The 25,426-nt window shown below is 36.0% G+C and overlaps 2 protein-coding genes across 2 annotated transcripts; both read left to right on the forward strand.

Moving 5' to 3' along the window:
* The first annotated feature begins 7,553 nt into the window (after positions 1-7,553).
* LOC137820451 (rac-like GTP-binding protein RAC1) lies at positions 7,554-10,325 on the forward strand. Its single transcript, XM_068624553.1, has 7 exons — positions 7,554-8,357; positions 8,709-8,796; positions 8,889-8,998; positions 9,114-9,177; positions 9,688-9,752; positions 9,865-9,930; positions 10,017-10,325. Exons 1-7 carry the CDS (start codon positions 8,259-8,261, stop codon positions 10,116-10,118), a joined length of 594 nt encoding a protein of 197 aa, XP_068480654.1. The 5' UTR covers positions 7,554-8,258; the 3' UTR covers positions 10,119-10,325.
* A 1,189-nt stretch (positions 10,326-11,514) lies between these two features.
* On the forward strand, positions 11,515-14,158 carry LOC137820450 (uncharacterized). The gene is made up of 6 exons (XM_068624552.1): positions 11,515-11,935; positions 12,028-12,162; positions 12,405-12,480; positions 12,733-12,827; positions 13,531-13,698; positions 13,787-14,158. The coding sequence occupies exons 1-6, from the start codon at positions 11,659-11,661 to the stop codon at positions 13,951-13,953; spliced, it is 918 nt and encodes a 305-aa protein (XP_068480653.1). The 5' UTR covers positions 11,515-11,658; the 3' UTR covers positions 13,954-14,158.
* Positions 14,159-25,426: the final 11,268 nt, after the last annotated feature.

The following is a 25,426-nucleotide window of genomic DNA, read 5'->3' on the forward strand; positions in this document are numbered from 1 at the left end:
ACGATCGAGATTCTGGATATAAAATAGATCACTGGATACAAAATTGATTAATGATCTAGCATTTGTTAATCTGTTTTTATTAGATCCATTACCGACAAATGGTTCACAAAAATTATATAAATAAACACAAATTAAAAAAAATCAAGTACACTATCATCTGACACTAAATACTAAGAGTTGTTAACACTAAATACTAAGAGTTGTTAAGTTTGAAAGGTAAAATATATGCTTATTTTAAATTTGATGGATTAAAAGGGTAGTTAAGTGGAATGTATATATATTTTTTTATTGTAAATTTTACTTATATAAAATAAATATTTATTTTTCACATTAACACCCCAGCAAAGCCTTGTAATTAATTTGATGTAGCTGTATGTTTGCTTTGGGCATAGAAATTTGCCCTTTTCCTTCTCCAACACGTCACTTGTGTGCAAGTGGATTGAAAGTTGATACAAACATGTATTTCTCTCCCAACAATTGAGCAGAGAAATTTATTTGGTTTTGAATGATGTCGAATTAAAATTAAAATTTTATCTTTGGTAACTCCATGGACGCCATTAAAATAACGTGAACCTACAGCAGGACCACTGCAGATCTGAAATAAATATGACAGGAGACGTGATTGATAAATTGTTAAGATGAAAGTATGGAACTGTATTCTGAATTTATTGACGCATAGCAGAGCAATTACGGGAATCTTCAGCTTTCATAAAATATTCAAATTTATTAAGGAATTAAAAACTTAATTAAACCCATCAAATATTAATAAATTATAAATCACAAATCTTTAAATTCAAATAAATAACATTATTTCTAAAAACACATCAGGTTTTGTTAATGCTCAAACTTTTATATCTGTTTTATAAACAACTTACTTTTCAGCAAATAATTGAAATTGAAAAGAATAACTTTTTTAATCACGTCCTTAGTCGATTATTCGCTTGATTCGACACATTGTTTTAATAAAAATAAAAATAACAACAATATTATTTATTCCTTTCCTTTTTTAAACCTGTTAATTTCAAAAATACTAATTTATGCTCTATTTCTTCACACGATACTACAAAATGGAAATTCACCGAAAGATGGCTGCGGCGCTCAAGTTTTGGACAAGATTTTGATGTCACACACTCATTTTACAACTTAAAATAACAATATTTTAAGTATATTTATTTTATCTATCTAACACTGACACAAACTGATGGAAGAGGGCCAAACACAACCTTCCATGAAAGGCAAGAGCCAAGTCAAGAGCGTCTAACATCAAGCTAGGAGCGTCTAAGACAAGTTAGGAGCGTCTAGGACAAGAAGACCAAGCTAAGAGCGTCTAGGACAAGCTAGGAGCGTCTAGGACAAAAAGACCAAGCTAGGAGCGTCTAGGACAAGCTAGGAGTGTTTAGGACAAGCTAGGAGCGTCTAGGACAAGAAGACTTGGATCAAAGCTATGAATGGGAGAGTGACATACCAGCACATATTCCGTGAAGGTCCATCAAGTGTAGTTTAGCTTTAATTGGGGTGTAAATAGCATAACCATGTGGACAAATGTTTATTTTTCTGCACATTAGAATTAAGAAGGAGTTAACCTTGATTAGCTAAAGGTTTCTAGAAGCCTTCACTAATCTAGGGACGGTTTTGTGAAGCCATGTGCACCCATGTGCTCCATGTGGCCCATGTGCCTCCATGTGCCACTTCTTTACATTTCATTTGGCTTACATTTGTGTAGCATTTAGGTCATCAAATATGGTCCTCTTTAGCCTATAAAAAGAGGAGCCTACACCTTGTATTTTCAAGATCAGTGAGAGTGATGTTATGCTGCCCATTTAGTGCCATACATTGCCTTTGCCTAGTTTCTAGGACCTAATCTTCTCTTCACCATCTACCAAGGGGGCTGGCCGAACCTCCGTCTTTCCATACACTTCATGCACCTTCAAGGTCACCACAACTCCTAGGAGGACCTTGCCCACTTTCACCATTAGCTTCCGCACCAAATCACCAAACATCCAAGAAGAGCTCCTTGAGAATGCCATCATTTGGTATCATGAGCATAGGTTCTTCAAAGATGAGTAGTTCTTGGTCATTTTCATTTTGAGTTCTTCTTTATTTCCTTGTTGTTCATCTTTACATTCCATATTGTCTTGCTGTTTTTTAATTTTTGCTTTGAATTGGTGTGCTGTTTGGAATTTCCAATTGGTGCATCTTGTTCAATTGATCTTGAGCAATCCTTATGCAATTTTTGGTAGGATTCCATACACTTTGTGTTGCTGTTTTTATTTTAGGTATTTGAGTCCTTATTGCAATTTTATTTGGTTCATTTTATGCTCTTTGAGTCTTTTAATTTCTGAATCTATATGTGTTTTGTCTAGTCATGTTTTTCCAAAATGTCATCAAATCATAGTAGTACTTTGTTTGGCTTATTTGTTTCTTGATTTTGGTCTAAATGTTTGTTTTGAATCTGCTGTGTTTTTGATCCTTTGGTGCCTTTTATTTTTAGCTTGAGTTCATATTTGTGTTTACATCTACACAAATTCCTTTTCACCAATTCCATTGTGTTTTTCTTTTGGTATCTTGCTGTTTTTTTCCAGTTTTTACAGAATCCCCTGTTTTGCATAACTCTGTGCTGGCTGTTTTGCTTAAGAAAATTATTTTCCCACATAGGAAATTTCTGATTCTCTGGATTATGCAAGATTGAGGTGTTACAGAAAAGACAAAAAAAAAACCAGTTCAAAAGAGTCAATAGAAAAAAAATGATAAATATTATAAAAACAGTGTGCAAATCTGGCGCTACAGTTGGCATAACTGAACACTAATTTTAGAAAATTTATTAAAAAAAAAATGGTTCATGCGTTTGGAGTGAAACCAACGCCAGAATTTAGTTAAGATCTTGAATTGTTTGCATATAAATTTTCAGAAGCAAATCTTAAAAGGGCAGCTCAGCATAAATCGGGGAAAAATACGCTCTGTGGCCCACAACAATTTTTTCCAGTGGTGCTGTTTTTGATTTTGAAATCAATTCTAGTGCTATTCTTAGGATCCATTTTGTGTGCCTACCTTTCTTTGAATACCTTTATTTGCTTGTCTAATATTTCTTTGGAACTCTTTCTAGTTGTCACAATTTAATTCCATTTGTGTGGTACTGTTTTTCCAATTAATTTGTTTCTTGCTTTAATTCTTTGGCCTCTAAATTTGGTGCTGGATTGTTTCTCAATTGGTGCTTATTTGAGTGGAAATTTGACTTGAGTGAGGTCTAGTTTGCTTGATAGGTGCTGGATTGGAGAATTAATTCCCTAATTCTAAGAGGAACAAAGGCAATGACAGAAAACAAATACCTACCAAAAACACCACAAACATTGGAAGGCCCAACAAAGAAAAGACAACCAAGAAAGTGCCAATAGCAAAAAAAAAAAAAGATCAACAAAGGGAGTTTTCTTTATTCTTTGCAACTTAACTTTTGTTAATTACTTCTTTAATTACGTGATTAGACGGTGAGTGTGTCTTCAAGGGCTCCAAGTGTCCAAGAAGCCTCACCTAGGGCCGACTAGTGTAGAATTATCTAGTTTAGCAATTGTTAATTGTTTTAATTGCATCTCTTTGCTTAATTAGTTACGCTTTTCAATTGTGTTGCTTTGTTTAAGCTTTCTTAGTTCTTGCTTGGTTAATTAGCTAGTTGCAATTGTTTTCTTGCATTAAAATCTGATTTCTCCGACCTAATTGTGTTTTAAGTGGTTTACTAAGAGAAAGCTTTGTGTGAAGACATTGAGGGATAGTCTTTGGCTAAGGCAAGGCTTGGTATTTAAGTAGTCCATTGTGACTCACCTCCCTTACTTGGAAGACTACCTTCTTTGACTTCCCTAAATTTTCTCAAAGTAAAATACTTCTACACACAAAGCTCTAGTCATGTCTTCTTCTTCTCATTCTGCAAAGTCTATTAAAAGTGAAGTAAAATCTTTGAAAACTCTTTTGAAAGAAGTTTCACAAGTTGTGCAATTGATTTCATCTAAACAATTGGAGAATGAGGCCAAAACTAATAAATTGACTAAAGCAAAGGATGAGAAGTCTCAATTTTCAAAAAAATTACATTCTCATGCATCTAGCTCTAAACATCATGATTATCTTGGGGAAGAAAGTCTTAGGACAAATGAATATCATCAACCATCCCCTAGGAGAGCTAGAAAAGAGAGACAAGAAAACCTAAAGGAGGTTAAGGTAGAGCTACCTCATTTCTATGGAAAAGAAGATGTAGAAACATATCTATATTGGGAGATGAGGGTAGAGCAATTGTTTGCTTACAACCATGTGAGTGAAGAAAAGAAAGTACCCTTAGCTACCTTAAGTTTTCAATGTGATGCTATGTATTGGTGGAATGCCCTAAAAAGAGAGAGACATCTCCACAAGGACCCTCCTATTACATCTTGGAATGACCTTAGGGGAGCCTTGAGATGTCGCCATATTCCCTCACATTACAATAGGAAGTTAATGGACAAGCTCCAAAGACTTCATCAAAAAGATATGAGTGTAGAAGAATATTGGCAAAAGATGATATCATATATTGAGAGGGCAAGGATTAACGAGGACAACCATACCACCATAGCTAGGTTTCTAAGTGGTCTCAAACTTGAGATAAGGAACAAAGTTGAACTTTTACCTTATAGAGATTTAAATGACTTGATTCAACTTAGCATTAAAGTTGAATTTTTTTTTTTGAGAAAACAATCAAGTCAAAGACAAAGTTCATACTATGTATCTTATGACAAGGATGAGTTCCATAGAGGGGAAGAACATATACAAGAACCATCTCTAGAACTTTCCCAAAACCTAACCAAGCATATCTCTCACACTCAAGCTAGAGAAATTCCATCTTTAGAATACCTTGGCAATGATCAATTAGCATCTCAATGTTCCAATGAAAGATCTATGATCTTAAGGGACAAAGATGAGAATAGTAGCCAAGAAAAAGAAGCTAGTGAGAGTGATGAAAATGTAAAAATAGAAAAGCAAGAGAACCTTGTGAAACAAAAGGCGTGGGAGAAGAGTGTTCCTTCCCACAAGGTCATTCAACAAGGTAAGCACATTGAAAATACCCTTGAAAACATGCTTCTTGTTGAACAACCTAGCCTTACCTCTTGTAAAGGAACACTTGCAAGCATAAGCAAAAAAGAAGAGTTTTTAAAAGAAGCTTGCATAGATAAAGATTATTTCTCATATGTGCTAGGATATCACCAAGTGAATGTCAAGTTATCTATAAGCATCTACCAAAACAATTTTTTATGTGAAGTAGTGCCTAAAGAAACTTGTCATGTCTTATTGAGACAACCATTGCAAAGTGTACAAATTTTCATAAACAATGGTTGTAACAACGAGACTATCTTTACACATAAGAGAAAAAGTCTTCATGAAGGAGAAATCATGGGCCAAATTAGAGTTGATAAAACTCTAGAGCTTTTAAAAGGAAAACTTTTGTCCCCCATGAGAAAAGAAGTTCAAAGACATTACTTTAGGTACAATTATTGTTTTCAAACTACACCTAAGACAACGTCTCAAGAACTCTATACTCCTTCACCTTTTGTAAATGATCCTTGGAAAGACACAAATTTCATTCTAGAGCTTCCTAGGACAACAAAAGGTTTTGATTCAATTTTCATGGATAAACTCTTCTCTAGAGAAGTGCTACATCTTCATGGTTTATCCTCAAGCATAGTGTTGGATAGAGCTCCAAATTTCGCAAACCATGATTTGAGGATTTTCTTTGGAAAACTTGCAACTAAGTTGTACACTTTAAATTCTTATCATCCTCAAAGGCATGGTCAAAATACATTTGAAAATCTAGCTCTTTCTACTATGCCTAGAGTAATCATAAAAGACAAACACAACTCTAGAGATGAGAATGCACACCATAAAGTAGTTCACAAAACTACTTATATTTCTACCTTTGAGGTTGTATGTGGGCTAAATCATCTTCCTTCTTTTGAGATGTTACCATCTCCTATAGGATTTATGCCTAAGGAGAAAGTAACCACAATTGAAAATTTTAAAATGCATAAGATGATTAGAGAACACATACAACAATCAAAAAAGAAATATTGTAAAAAGTTGCCAAACACAAAAGAAAAACAAAAATGGCAACTTAGTGAAATTAATTTTCAAACTGACACCTCTGCTTTATTTGATGATTTTAGTAGGTACACGTTTGACCTGGGAGGGCAATCCTAGTTCTCAAGGCAAGAGGCTGTTATCCGAGATCAAGTCAGAAGATCTGAGGATAGATCTTCTCAAGAAGGAAGAGATGATGGACACCATCCAGCCACAACCATCCCCCTAGGAAGCAAAAGCATTGGATTTGAGGACAAATCCTTTTCAAGAGGGAGGGGATGATGGAAGAGGGCCAAGCACAACCTTCCATTAAAGGCAAGAGCCAAGTCAAGAGCGTCTAAGATCAAGCTAGGAGCGTCTAAGACCAAGCTAGGAGCGTCTAAGACAAGTTAGGAGCGTCTAGGACAAGAAGACCAAGCTAGGAGCGTCTAGGACAAGAAGACCAAGCTAGGAGCGTCTAGGACAAGCTAGGAGCGTCTAGGACAAGCTAGGAGCGTCTAGGACAAGAAGACTTGGATCAAAGCTATGAATGGGAGAATGGCATACTAGCACATATTCCGTGAAGGCCCATCAAGTGTAGTTTAGCTTTAATTGGGGTGTAAATAGCATAGCCATGTGGACAAATGTTTATTTTTCTGCACATTAGAATTAAGGAGGAGTTAACCTTGATTAGCTAAAGGTTTCTAGAAGCCTTCACTAATCTAGGAACAGTTTTGTGAAGCCATGTGCACCCATGTGCTCCATGTGGCCCATGTGCCTCCATGTGCCACTTCTTTACATTTCATTTGGCTTACATTTGTGTAGCATTTAGGTCATCAAATATGGTCCTCTTTAGCCTATAAAAAGAGGAGCCTACACCTTGTATTTTCAAGATTAATGAGAGTGATGTTATGCTGCCCATTTAGTGCCATACATTGCCTTTGCCTAGTTTCTAGGACCTAATCTTCTCTTCACCATCTACCAAGGGGGCTGGCCGAACCTCCGTCTTTCCATACACTTCATGCACCTTCAAGGTCACCACAACTCCTAGGAGGACCTTGCCCACTTTCACCATTAGCTTTCGCACCAAATCACCAAACATCCAAGAAGAGCTCCTTGAGAATGCCATCACAAACACTGATACGACATGGACACGAACACAGAGATACGTAAAATCTCTAAAATGTAAGACACGGAGACACAAATCTATATATTATATAATTATGAATTATATAAATTGATAATAAAGATTTATGTGCACTAATATGTTTCAGATTATTTTTTGGAAAAAAAATAAAATTTCCAAGACTGGTTCACAAGAATTTGTTTATTATTTTTATAATCATAATACGTATCTTACGGGTGTCATACTTATATCGTATCGAACATTGACACTTATTTAAGAAGAATGTCCAAATTTCATAATATATTATTAAAGTTGGTTCTCAACTGTGTGTATTTTTTTAGGGTTGTTAAAGTTTATTATTATTCAAAAAGAAAATACACGACGGAAAGCTCTACACTTTTTCTTTGTGTTTTTATATTTCTACAATGTTCCTTTGTGACTTTCTTTATACCAGCTTTTGAAAAATTGAAGGGGGAAGAATAATAGTGGGTTGCGGCCTATATTCTTTTTATTTCACTAAAAATTAAAAATAAAATAATGCTACAACTTATACAAATTATTTGCAAATACGAGGTTGCTTCATCTAATGTCTTTTGTCGATTGAAAAGTAATGTTTGGTATGCTAAAATTCTTACATTATTGGTATATTTCATTTAATTTCAAATTGTACGTTGAAATCTTAACTTTTTAGAACATAAATTACCCTTGCAAACTATCGATTTCTCAATTTTGAGTTTTTTTTTTTAAAATATGAGAGTGTAATAATGATCAATTTCAAATACTAACTGCCAAATGGTCCTTGGTGTTGCGCTGTAGCTCAATCACAGTAAATCGAGTCCGTGTTTCCAACCTTTTCTTTCCTCTTCTCTTTTTTTTTTTCTTCTTTTTTTTCTTTTGAATTTGATTCCGCAAAGTTCAATTTCAATTCAATATAATTTCCCCCTTTTTTCCCTTCTACGTTTGTGTCTGCAATTGCATATACCGATTAGGGTTCATGCTACACTGACCTTGCTTTCGGTGTTTCAAGTTCAGACACATTTTCGTCTGCGTACATCATTCATCTGAAATGAGTGCGTCGAGGTTTATAAAGTGCGTCACCGTTGGTGACGGTGCTGTCGGAAAAACCTGCTTGTTGATTTCCTACACCAGCAACACTTTCCCCACGGTTTCTTTCTTTCTTCTCTGCTCTTTCACTCTCTCTCAATTGTAACTATTTAAAGTTGAAATTAGAGATATATGCGGTGGAATTGTAAGCATCGTTGATTTGGAGTTTCCAAGTGGAGTTTGACTTGCTCTCCTACTTTCCTGCTACGGAGATTCACTATACTGTCATCGTTATTGTTATTTTGAAGCATCCTTAAATAACCAATCGAGTGCTTTAAAGTTATTTAACACTATTTGCTTCTCTTTGTTGTCTTTGGTGTTTATCCTTTCCAATTGATTTTGGTTTTCTTCTTCAACGAGTTATGTATGTTATGGATTTGTGGTTTCATTGTTTCTCGTATCATGATGACAGGACTACGTGCCCACCGTTTTTGATAATTTCAGTGCTAATGTTGTGGTGGATGGAAGCACCGTAAACCTGGGTTTGTGGGATACTGCTGGTAACATGGCTACTGATTCAGTTTATGTATAATTGAGTATTGTTTTCTGCATATTGTTTGTTTTTTGTGGTTTGACATAGTGTTTGATTTAGGTCAGGAGGATTATAATAGACTAAGACCCTTGAGCTATCGAGGAGCTGATGTTTTTATTCTTGCCTTTTCTCTCATAAGCAAGGCTAGCTATGAAAATATTGCTAAGAAGGTTTGTTTCTTTCCTTTCATGTGAAAAATTCAATTAAGATGGTCACCATTTAAATCAAGTTGTGCACTTATTATAATAAAACTGATGAAATTGTTCTTTTTATTTCTTCTGTCAGTGGATCCCTGAACTAAGGCATTACGCGCCTGGTGTTCCAATAATTCTCGTCGGAACCAAGTTAGGTAAGCATTTATTAACCCCCACCCTTCGTTGAATGTATTGGTATATGCTATTGTCTAACCAATATGATCATGTTACTGTTAGAGCTTCCTGTTTAGCTTTGGTTATTTGAAAGCTGTAATAGTTTTCTTTTTTCTAACGTCAAAGGACGCATCGGATCAGTTTATTTATTACCCTATCACATCATGCTATTCTAATTTGTTGCATTTTTTAGGATATTTGCTTCTTAATTTCTTTATTCTCGGACCGACCTAGAGTATGAAATATTGTTGTGTGAATTCTAATTTGAGTTGTTCTGTGTGAAGAAAAGCAATCAGTACAGTGTTCATAAAACTGGTGTGTAATTTTTTTTATTGATGGGAACATAACAAACGTGGCAATTTCTCTCTTACTAGGATATTCATTCGTAGTTAAATTTCTATATGTGGTAAATGCTGCTTTTAACAGTTATAGCCTATTCATATCCAGAGTTGGAATGATTTGACAACTATAAATGCATGATCGGTCTGCAGATCTTCGGGATGATAAGCATTTTTTAGTGGACCACCCTGGTGCTGTTCCAATTAGTACAGCACAGGTAAGATACATCACAAATTTTCCTAATCCCCCATATTTTGATAGACGGGGAGGCAGGATTTCTTGATTTAGATTGATCCTCCCATTGATGTTTGTTTTCATTTTTGTTGAAGGGAGAAGAATTGAGAAAGCTGATTGGTGCTCCGGCCTACATTGAGTGTAGTTCAAAAACACAACAGGTGTACTTTCTATCTTTTGCTAAAATATTATGCAGCGAATTTTTCTGTCTTTATACACAGATTGTCATGTACTCTTGGGATGACAGAATGTGAAAGCTGTCTTTGACGCTGCCATCAAAGTGGTTCTCCAACCACCAAAGCAAAAGAAAAAGAAAAGGAAGGCACAGAAAGCTTGCTCCATATTATGATCGAGAATCAGAAATTAATAGTAGGCGGTGACTGTCTGACCAACTCTTACTGCTGCATCTCATCAATTTGTATTATTGTGTTCCTTGTCCTCTCTCTGTAGAGAGCAGGAAGCCGTGTACAGTTTGAACTTGCATTGTAGGACCATTCCTCGTTTAATATTCTGTAACTACAATCAACTTAATTATATAACTGTCCATTTCCTTGTCTTTTGTTTTTTGGTAAACAAAAGGTATTTAAGGTTTCTATTTGTCATTCAAGTTATTTTGATTTTTGTTGCCTCGACATGCTCCATTTCAAGTAGTTGTATAGATGTTTCCTCACTATTAGCAATTTGTTAGGATTTTTCAAGAGTCGAATTCAAAACACTAGTATGCTAGAGGAGAGCAGACTTCTAGTATTACATTTCGCGAAAATCTTAAGTATTGCGTCAAGTACTATGTCTTACTTTAAATATGGGACTTTTAAGATTCAGTTGTGCAAGCTCTCTCCTTATTCTTTGTTATCAGAAGCACCTTGCAGGCCATGACTTGGAATATATTTCATTATGATAAAATATAATGATTGAAGTAGAAACATCACTAAAAAAGGTCAATTATATCAATGGACGTACTGAGCAATAACTGTATTGAAAAGCAAAACTGCAAGTGAAATGATGTAGTAATCTCACATTGTTTGCTGTGTAAACATTGTAATTTATGTAAATTATTTTGTTACTAGAGTAGTTTTTGTTAGTTATCACAAATAGGTTTATTTCAGGAATGGAAGTAATAATATGTTATCCAACAGAGAACGAGAGTTTATGAATTTAGCTATTTTACTTTACTTTTCCTCCTGGATACTTATTACACACAATATATATATATATATATATATATATATATATATATATATATATATATATATATATGTGTGTGTGTGTGTGTGTGTGTGAGAGAGAGAGAGAGAGAGAGAGAGAGATTCACTCATATTTTTAATAATATTTTATAGAATATAAATTTAATCAATTCAATTGTTGAATTAATTATCATATACAACTCTCTCGTGAATCCTTTGAACATCAAAATCATGTTATTGGATCACGATTTTAATTAGAAAAAATAAACTATAAATCAAAAGTCGTTGAACTGAAACACAACTTCTTATTTATAAAGTCTATACGATTTACCTAAATACGTAATTTTGTAAAATTTTCTCATCCTCATAAATATAAGATAAAATTATCTCTCTCTCTCTCTCTATATATATATATATATATTATATTATATTAAGATTGCTGTAAGAATAAGAGAATGACTCTTTACTTAACGAGTTATAAATTTAGTTATGGTTTTATAATTTTAATAAATTATATGTTAAAAAAAGTGTTATTAATAGTAACGATAGATAAAATTGGACAAGATGAGGTATATATATTCTGAAATTTATAATATAAAAACTAACACTGTTGAAAAGGAAGAAGCAAAACCCTAAACCCTGAAGTTATATGCTATCGTGATTGCGAAGGAAGTTGTCTGTGTGTGACGGTGATTTGTGTAGAAGATGAGAGGGCTGAACAGAGGAATACTTCTAAGCAGAGCCCTAAGGAGCAATTTCACCGCCGTATCAGGTGCTACTGCCACCCTTCACCCAGTGGCTCCCCATGGCACGACCACCCTGAGAAGCAGCAATTCTTCTGTTACTGGGTTTAGATACGTTTCTTTTTCTGCATCTGCCTCTGCCACCTGTCTGGCCCAAGAAGCCCAGATCAAGGCCTTCGAACCCAAAGAACTTCTCCTCTTTCAGTACCAGGCCTGTCCATTCTGCAATAAGGTAGCAGGTGAATTCCCCTTTTAACTCTCTATTTCTCCTGACTTTTTTCTCTTGAAATTTCAGAACTTAATTTACTGTTTTCTTGCCTTGGTTTTGCAGCGTTTTTGGACTATTACAACATTCCGTTCAAAGTGGTCGAGGTGAATCCCATCAACAAGAAGGAGATCAAATGGTCCGACTACAAGAAAGTACCTATCCTCTCTGTTGACGGTGAACAGATGGTTGATTCTTCAGGTTTAACTAACTCTCTTTATTAATGTTTTCGTTTATACTGTGTTCTATGCATTTTAGTAAAACCAATAAAGTCGCTATTGTGGGCATTACTTTATTCTAAAATGAGTCAATCTGGTGTGAGGGAGAGATTGATCAAATGTAAAAGAAAAAAAAAAAAAAGATGTTTCAGATACCTCATGTTGCAACAACAGAAACTGTTCTCAAACGTGGTTGTAACTAAACTCGCCTTCCTTTTTTGGCAGACATAATTGATAAGTTGATCAAAAGGATACATCCAGACTATGATCTAAATGCAGAAGAAGAGAAGAAGTGGCGAGAGTATGTTTGTTATCAGTCTTCTCTGATTATTAATTCTAGATTTTTTTATTCTGGACTACTTTGTTGCATTGTTTTTCGGTTCTCTGGTAACCCATGGTTACACCTCTGATGCCCCATTATTAGAGTACTGCTTTATCGCATCGTAGCTATTGGTTGTCTTTTTTTTGTTATATGGGATGCAAGACTAAGTACGAGTAGCTATAACCAACTGCTTCCATAAATATAAACACTATGCTGTGACATGTTATATAGGTGGGTGGATAATCACTTGGTGCATGTCTTGTCGCCGAATATATATCGAAATGTTCCTGAAGCTCTTGAATCATTTGATTATATCACTACCCAAGGTAAGATTTTGATTAAAACTGTCTATTGTAATCTATTATTTTATCTGTTCCAAAACACAAAAAAGATCATTTAACATATTAGTAAGCTTTGTTGTTTATCGTAGGTTACACCTAACAGATGAACTATAGGCTGATAATGTGTTTCTGGTTGACCTTGTACTATTTTGTAACTCTTTGAGGTGTATTTCATTTTCTCCAAAAGGAAATGGTAGACGTATACTGAACATATTTCATTTTTTCTTAATTTTTTATACTGCTTGTAATCGGTATTTTTCTGTGTCATTTTCTGCATGTGGTGAAAAATCATTATTGGATCCTGATAATTCCTTATTTTCAGTTACTTGATGCTTAGTTGATTATTCTGCAGTGACCATAAAATATGTACAATGGGATGGATACTAACTTGTACCCATTAATGCATGACACTAAACAGACCTCTTGATCCATCAAAGTATTTTTCCTCTTCAAATATAAGTAGTCATTGTTAAATTGTACCCGCATGGATGTAAATAATTACACTTATTGAAGACACACCAATGGACGGAGAGAGGGAAACCTTACAAGCATGATTATTTTAATTATTCCGCCTCTCTATTTTGCTACTTTCCTTCCCCCCCCCTCCTTTTTAACCTTGATTTCTTTTTATCCAGAGGCCTAGCGTGTGATGCTGTGTAAACAATTTTACGTTTCCTTCTACATGCAGGAAATTTCAGTTTCTCTGAGAGGTTAGTGGCAAAGTACGGTGGGGCTGCAGCTATGTATTTTGTGTCAAAGAAATTGAAGAAGAAACACAACATCACTGATGAGCGAGCAGCACTGTATGGAGCTGCTGAACAATGGGTTGATGCTTTGAACGGCCGTAAATTTCTTGGTATGTTCAACTAACTTGATCCTAAAAAATATTGGGTATGTACTTATCACGAGGACTCAACAAGTTCATATATTCTTGATTTTTGCAGGCGGGTTAGATCCTAATTTAGCAGATCTTGCTGTATTTGGTGTTCTTAGACCCATCCGCGATCTCAAGTCAGGTAGAGATATGGTAGAGCACACCAGGATTGGGAAATGGTTTTCCGAAATGGATCGTGCAGTAGGACAGTCTTCTAGGGTGTGGGAGCGTAGCTAGAAAAACTTGAGTGAGTTTTCAATCTATGTATTGGTTAAGCAATCCCATAAGAAATAAAATGAGTTTTTTTTGTGTGATAGTCAACGACGACGAATGTTTTACACTTGTAGTTCATGTTATGGATGTAGTGATTTGTGATCACATACTGGTAAATCCGGGTATATTTCCATTAAATGTTTATCTCACTTTGCCACAAGCACAACAATATCTATTTTGCTTCGTGTTATGATCATGCAATTATTGGTCTGTAAAAATTGACCTTTTCTTTCTAGTATTTATATGGATAGTGAGAGAAGAAACACACTCTCTTTACTAATAATTTAGGGAAGACAAAATAATATGCTCAAAATTATATACATTATCAGTCAGTATATATTATCATTGTCACTGATACAACAAAAATGAATGCATAAATGAACGTACTATAACTGTAAAAATAAAATCATATAGTTTGTATTTCGTTGCTTCATGTCATTCAACTTTTATCAATAATTGAATCAAAATCAAAATTTAAAGAGACATAATTATCAAAATTAAAATTTATAGTAAGTCAAACTTAAAAACTTGCTATAAGAAAAACATATAATAATTAAGATTTTATTTTATGTTCCTAAAAACATTACTTACAAAAATATAGGAACACTTAAATTAGTTAGAAACGATATAATTATTCAAAAAAAAATATTTATTTTAAACGTATGAAATAAAATAATTTTGTATGAGGAACAGTAAAAAGGAATATGAAAAATATCTTATTTCATTTGTTTTTTTATATTTAATTTAATTTTATGTTTTCTATTTATTAAAATTAAATTATGTATGTTGTAAACTAAACTAGAAATTCTCTAAATTTATTTTTCTTTATATCTATGTATAGTGAATTATTTCAATAGGGAATTATTTCGAAAGAAACCAGTGTATCACTTCACTAAATTTTTCAAGATAATTTTGGACTTTTTCAAAATATATATATTATTGGGGGAGCGAAAAGTCATCAATACTATTGTTGGGGGATTATGGAGGAGACAACTCCAACAACGCCAAAAAAAAAACACTTCAGGCAATGCATCAGATAAACACCGTGTCGTTCCGATCGAGGATGTCACTCATCACCTTCACTGACGAAAATTTCAAGGGTGTCGACCCCTCACAGGACGATCCTATGATGATATCAGTCGACATTGACAAGTTCACCATCATGAAAATGTTGGTGGACCAAGGAAGCTCAGTGGACATCCTCTACTGGAAGACGTTCAAGCAAATGGGGATAGCCGAGGAGGAGATGAAGTCGTATGATGACCATGTGGTTGGTTTCTCGGGTGAGAGAGTGAGCACCCGAGGGTATATCGAACTCTATACCACCTTCGACAAAGGAGAGGTGAGTAAGACCATCAAAATCCGATACTTGCTTATCGACGCCAACACCTCCTACAACATCCTGTTGGGACGACCGTCCATCAATAGGTTGGGGTGGCCATGAAGTTCCCATCAGCGTCGGGAGACATTCTCACGGTACACGTAGATCAGAAAGTGGCACGAGAGTGTTACGTCGAGAGTTTAAGGGTAGAGCCAACACGACAAGACAACTATGACAACCGATCCCTAGACAACTATGGCAACCGATCCCTAAACGCAAATCCTCTCAAAGACGAAGGTCCCCTTGCAGAGAAGCCCATCCGGCGCGCAGACAACACACGGTCGCCCTGGTTGACCTGGGCCAAGGCTCGAGGCTAAGGAAGAATTACATCAAGTTCCTTTGATTGACGAGGAGTACACTACCTGCGTAGGCAATAGTCGTGGCGAGCACAAATTGATACACCGAGCGTTGAAGAGGAATATTAACCTCTTCGCCTAGACAACACCGAATATGTCGGGAGTGAGGTTGGATATCATCATCCACAAACTCTCGAGCTACAAGGAGGCACGTCCGACCCAAAAGAAGCGCAAGCTCGAGGAGGAGAATATATTAGTGACAAAGGAAGAAGCCAAGAAGCTCCTATCGGTCGGGTTCATATGTGAAGCTACACTCTTGGCTGGCCAACGTAGTCATGGTCACCCAGGCCAACAGTAAGTGGAGGATGTGTGTCAATTACACAAATTTCAATAAAGCATGTCACAGGGTCGGTTAGTAGATGGCGCGACCGGTCATAAGATTCTCAGTTTCTTGGACGCATACTCTGCCTACTGTTGAACCAAGTTTTGAAGAATCCAAATCCTTTGAAGGATGTTGAAGCCTCTGCTATGCTTGATGTTGCTGTGCTGGTTTAGCTTAGTTCTGGGGTAGTTTATATGTTGTAATCCACCCTTTGATTAAATCTAAAGCATTAGCATTCTCAATCTTTGTGAAAGTAAAATGTTTTCAAACTAAGTTAAAACAACCGATTGTTTTGTCGAAACAACCGATTGTTTTGTCGAAACAACCGATTGTTTATACTTAGGTGTTTTGAGAAAAAGATTGAAAACTGTTTTTAAAATGGTTGAACTGTTAAGTACCAAAACAACCGATTGATTCGAGGAAACAACCGATTGTTTGTTTTAGGACCATAACAGAAAAACTGTTTTCTGTTTGACTGAGCTTTAAATGATTTATCTGCTTACGCTCCAGTCATTAAATGCTTTGACCAATCTTTTAATGCAATTTAAGAGTTTGTTAAGATTTGATAACAAACTACATCTTTGAATATATTCAGAAAAACAGATTTGAGATTTAAGAATCTTTGACAAGTTTTTCCTAAGAGTTTTGAGTTTTTCAAAGAGCTGAGATTGCTAAGAGTTTGTGATTGATCAAAGTGTATGGAATAGGATTCTGCTTGTATTGATTTCAAATTATCTTCTGTAACAAGTGTAATCCTTGTACTATGTTGAACAAGTATTCGTTTCTGTATTTTATTGAGATTGACTGTGTGTTCTTGAGGGGATCAAGATCAACAATCTTAGTGTTGGTGTGTTGACCAAGGAGAGTGTGTTTCTTGAGGTGTTCAAGGTCATTCTCTTGGTTGTTGTGTAAGTGATCAAGGTGTGATTGCTTAGTGGATTTCCTCAGGGTTCTGAGAAGACTGGATGTAGCTCTGGGTTTGGAGTGAACCAGTATAAACAACTATGTACAATCTCTCTATCTCTCACTCTTTAATTTCAGTTTTTTTGTTGTTTGCTTGTATAAACAACCGATTGTTTTTATGGTACTACAGCTTTTGCTTGCTGTTTTGGCGAACTGAATTTCTGAATCAATTGTTTCCTGAGATAAATTCATTATAGTTTTGAAAAGTTTGCGAAAATCCTCTTTAAACAATTCACCCCCCCTCTAGTTTAAAGCCATCTTTTCTAACAATTGGCATCAAGAGCTTGGTTCTTGAAAGTTATTCAAGTTGATCCTAATTTTTTTTTAATGGCTGATAGACTACCTTTTGGGGAAGGTGCTTCAATTAACAAACCACCCTTGTTTTGTGGTTTGAACTACCAGTTTTGGAAAGTAAGAATGAAAATATTTATGGAATCTCTTGACAAAGGAATTTGGGATGCAATTGAAAATGGTCCTTTTATCCCAAAGTTTGAAAAGGATGGATTTGTCATTGAGAAACCATGGTCTCAATGGACTGATGCAGAAAGCAAAAAGGCCAAATTCGATTGCATTGCCAAAAATATTATAACATCTGCTTTAAATTCTGATGAGTTTTTTAGAGTCTCGCAATGCAAATCATCAAAAGAAATGTGGGACACTTTGGAAGTCACTCATGAAGGAACAAATGAGGTGAAAAGAGCTAGAAAGCATGCTCTTATCCAAGAATATGAGATGTTTAGAATGCTTAAAGGAGAAACAATTGCTAAGTGCAGAAAAGATTTACGCACATCATCAATCACCTTATGAGCCTAGACAAGACCTTTGATAAAGAAGAGCTGAACATCAAGATCTTGAAATGTCTTGATAGAGCATGGCAACCAAAGGTAACTGCTATTTCCGAATCTAAAGATCTAACATCATTAAGTGTTGCTTCTTTGTTTGGAAAGCTTAAGGAACATGAGCTAGAGATGAATAGACTCAATGTTCAAGAGAGTGAAGATAAGCACACAAGGAGCATAGCCTTGAAAGCATCCAAGCACAAGGGAAAGCAAGATTCTAGTGATGATAGTGATGAGGAAAACCTTAGCTTGCTGTCAAGAAAATTCAGCAAATTCCTAAAGAGAAACCGCAACAAAGACAACAACAAGGATAGGTATAGAAACAAGAAACCTAATGAATTCAATTCAAATAACTATACTTGTTTTGGTTGTGGTGAGCAAGGTCATATAAAGGCAGAATGTCCAAACAAGAGCAAAGAGAAAAAGACTAGTTACAAGGAGAAGAAAGGCAAGACAAAAAGAGCCTACATAGCTTGGGATGAAAATGAGGTGTCATCATCAAGTTCTTCATCAAGTGAAGATGAAAAAGCAAACATATGTTTGGTAGCTGAAAATGATGATGAATCTTGCAGCTCAAGTGAGGTAAGTTCATGTGCTTCCTTAAATGAACAAAATTACAGTGAATTGCTTGAAGCTTTTCAAGAAACACATGATGAAGCTAAAGATTGGTTCTTTCAAACAACTGATTGAAAGATCTTAACAGTTGGCTTGAAAAGAGAGTTAAATCACTTGAAGAGGATCTGGAAAAAGCAAAAAGTGATTTTGAAAATTGAAAAATCATTTAAAAAATGCCTCTTGCAAGTGTGATACTCTCATTTGCAAAAATTGTGAAAATCTTGAGAAAAATGTTCATTATCTTGTTGAAACTGTGTACAAGCTTTCAAAGGGGAAATCAAACTTTGAGAATGTCTTGGCATCTCAAAGCTGTGTTTTTGGAAAGGCTGGTTTAGGCTTTAATCCACAAAACAAGCAAGAGAAGTTTTCAAAAAGTTTTTCAAGAAAATCAGAAAAACAACCGATTGTTAAGACGAAACAACCGGTTGTTACATGCTTTTACTGCATGAAGAAAGGCCACTCTGTTAGGTTCTATAAAATAAGGAAATATTCTGTTCCAAGAGGTTTTATGAAATGGATTCCTAAGGGATGTGATGTTTCAAAGTGCAAAGAAAAGTCAAAAGGACCCAAATTTGTAAGGGGACCAAATCTTGCAACATCAAATCTTTTATGCAGGAAAACTAAAGAAAAAGAAGAGACTGAGTCATCTGATCAAGATGTTGAAGAAAAAGGCAGTCATTGAAGCTGAATCAATGCTATGCAAAAGACCTCAACAGTAAAAAGAGGCTTCTTGATCATAAAGCACATGGCTCATTGAAGAATCAACATAAGGATAAGACTTTCCTTTATTTATTCTTAATTTCTGTTTCAAAGTTCTTTCTTATGGTTGAACAATCTTTTTATAATCAATGTCATTTGCTTTGAACTCCTTCTGCTCATGGTTAAAATTCAAAAACAAGTTTTTAACTGCTGCAGAAAAAGAATCGGTTATTTCTTTCTGTTTCAAAGTTCTTTCTTATGGTTAAACAATCCTTTTATAATCAATGTCATCTGCTTTGAACTCCTTCTGCTCATGGTTAAAATTCAAAAACAAGTTTTTAACTGCTGCAGAAAAACAACCGATTATTTCTTCGAAACAACCGATTGTTTTGGGTCTGACAGCACTATGAAGAAATTGTTTTAATTGCTATTTTGAATTTCTATCCGTTGCAGATCAATTTAAAAGAGAGAAGAATCTGTGTTGAAAGATGATTATGTTTAGAGAGAAGTTACAACAGTCATAAAGGAATATATTCCAAAATCTTGGAATTTCAAGAGCCTTAATGACTAGTCAAAGATCACATGTGAAGACCATGTGATTCTCAGCTTTTTCTGACATTTTCTGTGCAGAGCAGAGTCAAGTCCTCTCTCTCTGAAAACCAGGTACCCATTGAATGAAATTAAATTCAAATTGATTCTTTTACTGCTATAAAATCTGGTGCAGATTTCTTCCACAAGAACAACCAATTGCAACATCTCTTGTAATATCTCTTGCAACATCTCTTGCAAAAATCTGTGAAGTGAGTTCTCCTTTGTTTTCGTCTCTGCCATCATGGAATCAACTCCTCCCACCTCAAAGAGAGTCAAAACATGGGTTGTAAGGTCTGGAGAAAGGCTAGAAGGCTGGTTTTCTGGAGACAATGATCTCATTAAGAAGTATAGGTATGAAACAAGTATCAAGAAGATAAACAACCCCAAGGTTGTATACTTTGATTGGCTGAAAAGTCAAAAGCTTGATAATGTGAGAAGGCTGCTCAAGGATCAATCTCTCAGAAAGTTCCTGGAGATGAAGGGAAACATTTATCCAGATTTGGTGAGGGTGTTCTACACAAACTTGAAGTTTGAGGGAAACAATCTAGTTTCTCATGTGAAAGGTGTAGAAATGGAGATATCTCATGAAGTATGGACTGCTGTTGCTGGTCTTAAGTTCTCTGGTCTGAGAATCAACAAGGGAAACCTTGGAGTGGTGGAGGATTTTAACAAAATTCAATTCTACAAAAGTTGCTTGAAGAATAAACATGCTCAAGTTAGTACATGCTCGGTTGGAGGTTTGAAGCTTGATGAAAGATTGCTTGCTCTCATTGTAACTTGGATTCTAACTCCAAGGGGGAGTAATCATTATGTGCTAACTGAAGAAGATCTGGTTTATATCTTCTGCATCACCAAGAAAATCAAGATCAATTGGATCCATATCATCAAAGAACACATGCAAAAAAACATTAGGTTAGGTGATTATCATTATCCATATGCTGTTTTGATATCTACATTTCTACTTTATTTTGAAGTTAATCTTGAAGATGAAACTTCTGAGTTGGTCAAGTCAACTCAAGAGTTGAGCAATGGATCACTCAACAAGATGGGCTTTACAAAAGTAGGTGGAAAATGGATAAGCAAGGATGGTGATCATGGTGCCTCATCTAGTGGTGCTGCTAATCTTGAACAAGATGAACCTGCTGATATGGATGTTCAAAATGAAGATCAACCTGAAGATTATCAAGATGCTGGACCTAGTGCTGGTGCTAGAGATCAGGAAGATGGAATGCCAACCATGTCTTCTTTTGAAAGATACATGACCAATAGGCTTGATACTTTTGGGGAGAATCAAAGAAATCTTCATGATCTGTGTATTAGCAACTTCCAGAACATTGATAACAGATTCAACAACATGGATGCAAGATTCATGACTCTGGATGAACAGATTGAAGCTGTTCAGAATCAAATTTTTGATCTTCAGTTTGCTGATGAAGAAGAATGAAGGAAAAACAACCGATTGGTTATCAGAACAATCGATTGTTTTCTTGTTGTTATATCTGGTTTTTAAATTTCTTTCTTTTTGCTGTTGCTGCTTTAATTCTAATGTAATACAAACAATATCTTGTTTTATATCTTATCTTTGTCTATTTGTGAAGACAAATAGGGGGAGATATATGCTGTGTTTAAGTTTCTGTTTTTATTTGTTAAAACAGTTTGGGTTATGTAATATTTTTTCTGATATTTAGTTCTGAAGGTTATTAACTGTTTATCTGTGCACTAACAAAATATCAGAAGTTCAATGTTTTGCTCAAAGTTCTATTGCAGGAACTGCTTCAGATTTAATCAGGTATAACATAAGCATTAGGGATTTGTCTTCATCAAATAGGGGGAGATTGTTGAACCAAGTGGTGTTCAAGTTTTGAAGAATCCAAATCCTTTGAAGGATGTTGAAGCCTCTGCTATGGTTGATGTTGCTGTGCTGGTTTAGCTTAGTTCTGGGGTAGTTTATATGTTGTAATCCACCCTTTGATTAAATCTAAAGCATTAGCATTCTCAATCTTTGTGAAAGTAAAATGTTTTCAAACTAAGTTAAAACAATCGATTGTTTTGTCGAAACAACCGATTGTTTATACTTAGGTGTTTTGAGAAAAAGATTGAAAACTGTTTTTAAAATTGATGGCAAATTCATGAAGTTCTTCTTTGAATCATGTGAAGAATGGTGCGGAAGCCATGGATGTGTATGTGCAAGATCCTCCTAGGAGCTATGGTGATCTTGAATGTGCATGATATGTATGGAAGTAGGGAGGTTCGGCCAGCCCTATGGTAAGTGAGGAAGATGAAGATTAGAGCCTAGAAACTAGGTAGAAGCAAAGCATGGCACAATGTTGGCAGCATAACTTTACTCACAATAATCTTGGAAAATACAAGAGATGGCCTTCCTATTTATAGGCTATAGGGCCGTGAAAGCTAAGCTAATTCCTAATGAAATGAGAGCCAAATGAAATGCAAAATGACAAGGCACATGGCACATGTGCTCATGACCGGCCAAGTAAACAAGTTTCTAGAATGTTCACTCATTTATGCTTTCTAACACTACTCTAATTACTAAGCACCCCTAATGGGCCTCCATGTAACATGTACATGGTCTTCTCCTTCTAAACCGTAGCTTTGACCCTTGTGTGCGTGAAGTGCTTGGTCCTAGACGGTCTAGGCTTGCTCCTAGACGCTCCTTATGTAGCCACTTCCTCATCATGGGCTAAACGCTCTCCTTTTGAGTCTAGACGCTCCTCATTATGGGCTAGACACTCTCCACATGGTTCTAGACGGTCTAGACTTGGAGCTTGGCTTTTCATAGTGTGGTGAGCTTGGGCCTCTTCCATAAAAAATGGTTGAACTGTTAAGTACCAAAACAATCGATTGATTCGAGGAAACAACCGATTGTTTGTTTTGGGACCATAACAAAAAAACTGTTTTCTGTTTGACTGAGCTTTAAATGATTTAACTGCTTACGCTCCAGTCATTAAATGCTTTGACCAATCTTTTAATGCAATTTAAGAGTTTGTTAAGATTTGATAACAAACTACATCTTTGAATATATTCAGAAAAACAGATTTGAGATTTAAGAATCTTTGACAAGTTTTTCCTAAGAGTTTTGAGTTTTTCAAATAGCTGAGATTGCTAAGAGTTTGTGATTGATCAAAGTGTATGGAATAGGATTCTGCTTGTATTGATTTCAGATTATCTTCTGTATACTATGTTGAACAAGTATTCGTTTCTGTTTTTTGTTGAGATTGGCTGTGTGTTCTTGAGGGGATCAAGATCAACAATCTTAGTGTTGGTGTGTTGACCAAGGAGAGTGTGTTTCTTGAGGTGTTCAAGGTCATTCTCTTGGTTGTTGTGTAAGTGATCAAGGTGTGATTGCTTAGTGGATTTCCTCAGGGTTCTGAGAAGACTGGATGTAGCTCTGGGTTTGGAGTGAACCAGTATAAACAACTGTGTACAATCTCTCTATCTCTCACTCTTTAATTTCAGTTTTTTTTGTTGTTTGCTGGTATAAACAACCGATTGTTTTTCTGGTACTACAACTTTTGCTTGCTGTTTTGGCGAATTGAATTTCTGAATCAATTGTTTCTTGAGATAAATTCATTCTAGTTTTGAAAAGTTTGCGAAAACCCTCTTTAAACAATTCACCCCCCCTCTAGTTTAAAGCCATCTTTTCTAACACCTACAACCAGATTAACATGCATCTAAGGGACAAAGAGAAAACGACCTTCATGAAGGACGACGCAAACTATTTCTACGAAGTAATGTCGTTCGTGATGGCATTGAGCTATTCTCTTTTACGGTTTTTGTGGTGGTTTGCGGAAGCTTCAATGGGTTGTAGGTGGAGCAAGACTCTCCTAAGAGTTGTGGTAGCCTTGGAGGTGCATGAAGAGTAGGAGGGTGAGAGAGGTACAACCAACTCTCTTTGGTAGGTGAAAGGGTTGAAGATTAAAGACCTAAATCTAGAGAGATTTTGGGCAAGGAAGTAAGAATGGCACATTTTGGCAGCATTTCATTACTCAAATTAATCTTTGAAAATGAGAGCCAAGCACCTCAATTTATAGTGTTTAGAGGGCTGGAAATTCAAAAGAAAGTGGAGGGAAATTCAAATGAATTCCCTCCCAAAGTGGAGCCTAAATGAGCACATGGGGAGGGGTGTGTCTAGTTTGTATGCTCACCCCCTCCATGGGCTTTCTAGACCGGCCTTGGTAAATTTAGAGGTTTTTTTTAGAAACTCTAAGTTTACCTAGGTTGGTGTTTTAGGTGCCAAAATTAATTCTAAGAAAAATTACAAATAAAGTTCCTATACTAATTTTGACAAGAAATTAAAGTCTACCCTACACTAGAGTTTATGGCATTTGAACATGTAAAAGAACGTCTTCTTGGATCCTCTTGGCCATAACTCTAGGGTTGGCCCAAATCTACCATTTGGTGGGCTTGCATGTGGGCTTGTGCTTGGGCCCCTTCCATCAGTTCGCCCTGAAGAACGCTGGAGCTACCTACTAGCGACTCATGGACAAGGTCTTCAAAGGGATGATATTGGAATATGGAGGTCTATTTGAATGACATAGTTGTAAAATCAGACTTATGTGACCAACACGTCAAAGATTTTGAGAAAGTCTTTGAGGCTCTAAGGAGGACGAACATGCGCTGCAATCCAGAGAAGTGCACTTCGGTGTCGAAGGGGGTAAGTTCTTAGGTTTTGTTGGAGATCTCACATCGACTAGAGATGAGGACAATTCATTGTATATAAGTGGGTGCAAACCTCACCTCATGAGCCAGTTTTATGGGGTTGAGTTAGGCTTAAAGTTCACTTCATAATATGGTATCAGAGCCATTTCGAGTCTATCCTAGCGAGTGTTTGTTGGGCTTATCAGGACCATAATCAGACAACCCATAATATGTTATCCCACGCACAAGCTGTCACTCTCGGCGTGAGGGGGTGTGTTGGAGATCCCACACCGACTAGAGATGAGGACAATTAATTGTATATAAGTGGATGCAAACCTCACCTCATGAGCCGATTTTATGGGGTTGAGTTAGGCTTAAAGTCCACTTTGTAATAGGTTTCATGTTAACCCACCAAGGAATCAAAGAAAATTCGGATTAATGTCGGATGATAACCAAGATGAGAAGCCCTCAGAACATGAAAGAGGTGCAACAACTCATTGGGTGTCTTACCACCCTCTCTAGGTTCATCCCTCGCTTGGCTGATCGCACGAGGCCGATTGTGCAACTTCTTCGAAAAGTAGCGAAGTTCAATTGGGATGAGAAATGCAAAAAAATATTATAGCAATTGAAGACAATCTTATCCTCACCAACAATCAGCTAGAAGTCAAGACCTGATCAACCGATAATAGTGTATCTATCGGTCTCGGAAGAGGCAGTCAACGCAATCTTGGTGCAAGTGGTTGAGAAGGAAGAGCGCCTAGTCTACTTTGTCAGCCGGACACTTCGCGCGACCGAGACGAGGTCCCAAATGATAGAGAAAGTCACGTTTTCCCTCATCCTAACGGCCATGCAAATGAGATCTTACTTCTAAAACCACACCATCATGGTGACTGCCCAATCTTCAAAACTTTATCTAAGTCAGACATTACAGGGTGCATGATAGGGTGGTCGGTGGAGGTCTTGGAATTTGACATCCGATACGAGACAAGGGGCGCAATTAAACCTCAATGTTTAG

This window comes from Phaseolus vulgaris, chromosome 9, assembly GCF_000499845.2.
Source record: "Phaseolus vulgaris cultivar G19833 chromosome 9, P. vulgaris v2.0, whole genome shotgun sequence".
Taxonomy (NCBI): domain Eukaryota; kingdom Viridiplantae; phylum Streptophyta; class Magnoliopsida; order Fabales; family Fabaceae; genus Phaseolus; species Phaseolus vulgaris.